Source organism: Papaver somniferum, chromosome 8 (genome assembly GCF_003573695.1).
Source record: "Papaver somniferum cultivar HN1 chromosome 8, ASM357369v1, whole genome shotgun sequence".
NCBI classification, from domain to species: Eukaryota; Viridiplantae; Streptophyta; class Magnoliopsida; order Ranunculales; family Papaveraceae; genus Papaver; species Papaver somniferum.
Window position 1 is genome coordinate 108,928,019 of NC_039365.1, and position 5,605 is coordinate 108,933,623.

General features: G+C 36.3%; 1 protein-coding gene across 1 annotated transcript; it reads right to left on the reverse strand.

Annotated features, from left to right (window-relative positions):
• Positions 1-1,085: 1,085 nt before the first annotated feature.
• Positions 1,086-2,380, reverse strand: LOC113302543 (ethylene-responsive transcription factor 5-like). Its single transcript, XM_026551470.1, has one exon. It carries the CDS (start codon positions 2,292-2,294, stop codon positions 1,305-1,307), a length of 990 nt encoding a protein of 329 aa, XP_026407255.1. The 5' UTR covers positions 2,295-2,380; the 3' UTR covers positions 1,086-1,304.
• Positions 2,381-5,605: the final 3,225 nt, after the last annotated feature.

The window sequence follows — 5,605 nt, forward strand, 5'->3', positions numbered from 1 at the left end:
AAAAACCAACATAAGAAAATGGAAATTTTCTCTTAACCAGAATCGGTCAATATGAATCTTCACATAGACCGATTATGATAATTCGTGTATCTTGATCTTGTTCTTTATATTGTTAAAGTTTTAGTAATCTCTCTCAGAAACGAGATAGATATCACAAAGTTCTCTTCATCTTAGACTTTATCATTCCTCAAGATAGATATCTAAAACTCTTCTTAATTGATCGGGTTAAGACTGCTCTTGAGAGGTGGTTAATGATCCAGGCTTCTCGGCTAGCTGAGTTTAAGTGTTTTGAATTTATGACGTTTGCTAGCTTTGTCTATTGCAAACATATTTCCAAATCTTCATATATATATATATGGATTTAAAGGGAAATCAATATGCTTATATTAGAAGGGAGGTCCATATATTAGAAGAATTTTTAGTGAAGCGGCTTTAATTTTCTCCGAATTCTATAATGCTATGAATTACACATCTGCAGCTGAATCTATAATGGATCGGGCTAGTATTCAGGATAATCCTAGGTGGTCTTCTTCACCTACTAATGTCACTAAGTTGAATGTTGATACCACTGCAAGAGACAATGATAATATTGTGGGGAGTATCGCCAGGAATGACAAAGGCGGGTTTATGGGTGGTCAAGCTATTTATTTTCATGAAAGCTCACCGCTATGTGCAGAAGCTTTGGATTTGTCCATATGTTGAAGTATGCCAAAGAGAAGAGGATGGACAACTGCATCGTGGAAGGAGATGCGCAAGTGATAATCAACCTCACCAACCCAGTGCTCAAGAGTCAAGACCCTCCCTGGAGATTTAGGCACCATCTTGCCGACATCACAGTCTGATTAAAGATTTCACTTCTATTCAGTTTCAGTTTATGAACAGTAATGTGAATATAGATGCCCACAACCCCGCGAAACTATGCTAGAGTCGACCATATTACTGAGAAATAGTTGCTATCTCCTCCCTTTTGTATCCTAGTTGCTTTGGCAGTTGATACCTCCTCATAATCGTATTTCCTTGCCGTGTTTGTGCTTGGACGAGCAAAATGAAACAGTCACAAAGTTTAAAGAAAGCTACAATAGCCCTTAAAGAACTAAAGCATGTACCAAAATGCCATTTCATTTCAAAAAATTAACAATTATGTGACGGTATAGGTGGTAGATAGCACAATAGTACAACTGTACAACCACTGTCCCGCTCCCGCATATTTACAACAATAAAGAAAAAAGAAAGAAAAGAATACGTCATTCATTCACCTAATACTAACGGAGGCTACTAGGCATTACGTCATTCATCAACTACCGTTATAGAACCATGAGTTGAGGATAACCAAGAGGAGGATGTGGAGATAACGGTGATAACATAGGAATGTCAAATATTCCGTCCATTTCGAACCCTTCCCAATTAGCCATCCAATTCGAAGGCGTTAATGGAGAATTTAAAGGTTTGCTTTCAATTTCTGGAGAATTCTCCCTCTTAATAACTCTTACTTCTTCATTAGCAACTGTTGGTGGTTCAATTTCTCTTCTTCTTTTTCGAATACTCGAATTCACTACTGGTTCATCAGTTTGTTTACCAGCTTCATTAGGGAAATTCAATATCGCTTTACTTCCACGCATCCTAAAAGCTGCACGATCATATGCTTTAGCAGCTTCAATTGCTGTTTCAAAAGTACCTAACCAAACTCTAGAACCTTTACGGCTTGGATCTCTAATCTCTGCTGCAAATTTCCCCCATGGTCGTTGTCTTACTCCTCTGTATTTTCTTGAATCTGTCTGACTCTTTTGTTTGGTAACAGTTTTAGTTGGTACAGATTTTTTGTTTTCTTGTTGTTCAGCGAAATTCATCATCATCGTTACATTAGGTTTATTTACAGAGATGCTCTTCAACGAAGGTCTTCGATCTTTCATAGAACTAGTAGTTGATTCAATGATCTGTGGTTTCTGTTCGAATCGGAACATATCATTTGAGGTTTGGAACTCAAAAATATTAGTAGTAGTTTTTTTGTCTTCTTCTTGGAAATTCAAGAAGAATTCAAAATCTGGTTTTGAAACTGAATTTTGTGAGTATAAAGATGATTGTTGAGTACCAGAGACAGAAGAAGAAGTTTCTGTTTGAGATAATTCAGATTGAGGAGCCAAGCTCACTTCCGATTTCTCAATTGAATCATTTCTTGAGATTTTTGGAGTACAAATAGGACTTAAATCATTGAGAAAGCTTTCAAGTGATGCAAAATCACCTAATAGATGTTGTCTGATTAGATCAAGAGTTGACGATTCATCTTGTGTTGCCATTAGTAGAGTGTTTACTGAGATCTAGATAGATTTTGTTTTCAAGCTTGAAGCTGAAAGATGAGATGTGAGAGTAGATTGAATGAAGTGATGAGGCGGTAGTAGCGATATATAAAGGAGCGAAAGTTTTCAGTGGGCAGTTCTTTTTCGGACGTGACTTGCGGCTTCTTGGCTTGATCCGAGAAGCAACCTTCTTGTATCTTTTGTCATCATTCATTATTCTTTGTCATCATTCATTATTCTTTGTCATCATTTATTATTTTCTGTCATTATTTAATTATTATTTTGGTTGAAAAATTAGTTAGATAAAATATTTATGGAGAATCTATCTTCGAGGGCAGTTCTAAAGGAGAAAGATGCTTTGGAGAAGGGGTGTTATCTAGAAAGGATTTGGATATAAAAACGTGGGGAAGCTAATTAATAAATGTTTTTAATTGATTAGGATTAGATCAAAATTCAAAGTTAAGCAACAAAATGCCACTTGTCAAGTGGGAGATAGACACATGAGGAGCAATGAACATGGTCGAGGAAGGTTCAAACTTATGAGAATTGTTAAATAAATGAACATAGCCAGAGGTCAAATATTTTTTGACCACCTTCATACTCACGGGCTCTGTCTTTATCATTGCATTGTTTTATTTAGTTTGAGATGTCTCAATCCTTTTATACTATGGTATATGGCTGCTTGTATCTGTGTTGCGCGTGTCTTTGACATTATAGAATCAGATCTTCTTATAGTTATGTGTGAATGGCAGCTTGTATCAGCATTGCACATGTCATTGACATTAGAGAATATAGTGTGAATGGCTGCTTGTATCAGCATTGCACGTCATTGCCATTAGAGAATTTGATCTTGTTATAGTTATGTAAGGAAGCTTTCCAGACCGATAAACCCGCCTGAAGTCGGCTCAAACAAAACCGATCGAAACAGAACTAATTACCCAACGGTAGGCGACAGTTTTAGAATTCAAAACCGATCTGTCCATAGTTCAGCGACAACTAATATTAATAGCCGACTGATCAAACTGAAATCGACCATAAGTGAATATTAACCTTAATATATAAAGGTTACTTTTTAGGTTTTGTTTATTTTCCTATCTTTTTCCTTCTCTTTCCTCCGCCTCTGGATCTAGAGAAATTAATCTTGGCTTCACTTAGATGTAAATCAATAAGAAGTTATAGTTACATTCAAGATGATGTACATCATATTTAGGTATTATGATGTTGTATTTTCACAGTAGTTTTCCCAATTAATAATACTTTTTATTATTTTCATGATTGTGATGTTGTCGATCATGATGATAAGAATGAACTACTACCTCCAATCTTTTTGGTTCATATGATCTTTGGATTTGGCGATTGGTTGTTATTATGAATTCTATTTAAATTTCTTTTTTAGGTTTTTCTTTATCAACTTTTTTACGATTTTGCTGGTGTTTTGTTGGGTGGATTTTCATATTTAGATTTTTAATAATGCTTTTCATGCCATTTTTTGATCTGCAGATCCACTCAGTAAAGGCTATATATTAAAGGATAAAGTTTCTGGTTGTGATCAAAGATTTGGGATGGGATACGATATGTTCATGTAGTTGTGTTTGTATTGGTGAAATAATATTTGAATTGATTTAATCTTATAAATCTGATTGACTTTGGAAAGTTTGATTTAATTTTCATTATTTACACCCATTTTTTAATTCACATCCAAAACCTATGGAAAATGGAAGACCGGCCGAACCGAGTCAATAGAAGTTCAATGACAATTTATATATTCTCAAAACCAACTCTAGCAGTTCGATGGTTTGTATTGGAAAAACCCGTCATCGACCGGCTGATGTGCAGTCCTAAGTTATGTGATTCGACTTTGAGCTTTCTTTATTGTCAACGGGTAAAAATGATTTACGCGTTTTTGTGTAAAGTGGTGGAGCAGGCAACTGCTCGATCAAGCAAATCTTCTAAAACCTTTAACATATACACTGCATATGGGTGTGCTTTGAGTTCGGCAGATCAATCTGTAGGACTCCGACCTAAATCAAGGAATGGTCGTTCCAGAGTCAATCGGTCACCAAGGAATCATAAGGGTCGATATGTAGGGAGGGAAGTTGAGAATGTGTGAGATGAATGGTAAATGATGGATTATGGATGTGTTGAACTTCTTTGAAGATGATTCTCTATGTTATACCAGGACAAAACTTTTGTGTTTGATATGGTAGACTGTTGTAAGTTGGATTAAGTTAAGTTCTTATCTGTTCATATCATAGGTCGGGGACCTATTTGTAGCAGAGGTAGTTAAAACATTGATCTTCAGTAAGTGCGATGGTTGAAGAGGAGTAGAAGGGTGGGGAAGTGGGAAATCGCGATCGAACCAATTTCTCATTGTGAGGGAGACTTGGTTGATTTTTCATCCACTACTCAATTTAATCCTTCAACTTCCATCTTGACTTACTCACATTTCTCGTCATGGATGTACTGCTACATCGCACGTGTTGTATGCCGCCATACCAAAACCCTAGTAATTATCCCACATGTGACATGATTGATGTCTCGTGTGAAATATGCAAAGCATACGAGTATTAAGTTGGTCAATTGTTGACTTGGCTAGACTTGAGTCTTAACTTGATGAGTCGAGCATAATTCAATGACGAATATGATATGCTTTGTGATTCATCATTATGATGAATTGAGCATAAGGTGTCTGCTGGGACAACAATGATGCTTAGACTTTGAGTCTGATGAATTATGACATATCATCGTGCCAGCTGAGGCAACAATGATACTTAAATGATTTGGATTGATGAACGTAGGTATGATGAGATTGTTAGATCGACCATGGACCAATATGTATTTTGATATGTCAAGCATTTGACAAGAGATCAGATATTGTTGAGTTACTATAGAATACTCATCCTCGATCCACCATGTCACGAGTAATCGAATGGCGAAGTGGAGAGATCATAATGTAAAAATATCAGTAGCTATTGGATTGTCGACCAATGAAATATTGGATTATCAACCAATTGGATAGTTGAGCAACAAAAAATATTGGTAGCAGGACCAAACAATCAATGTGAAAATTATTGATATTCAGACCTAATTAGGATCGTGCTTAGAGGAAACCATAATTTAGGAAGTGATGGATCCAGGAGATGGAGGATCGTTACAGAGACCGACTAACCAATGAGTATAAGGACCGTCCATTAATAGTGGTGTGACCGGCTAGGCGGTGTATGAATAATTGTCCAATCGGTGTAAAGAGGACTAATAAATTGGAGGATTAATCAAATAATTAATTAATACATAGGTGGGACCGGTCGGCC

What these genes read in the sequence shown, in the direction of transcription:
- LOC113302543 (XM_026551470.1), bottom strand. Translation starts at nt 2,294, where the DNA reads ATGGCAACACAAGATGAATCGTCAACTCTTGATCTAATCAGACAACAT.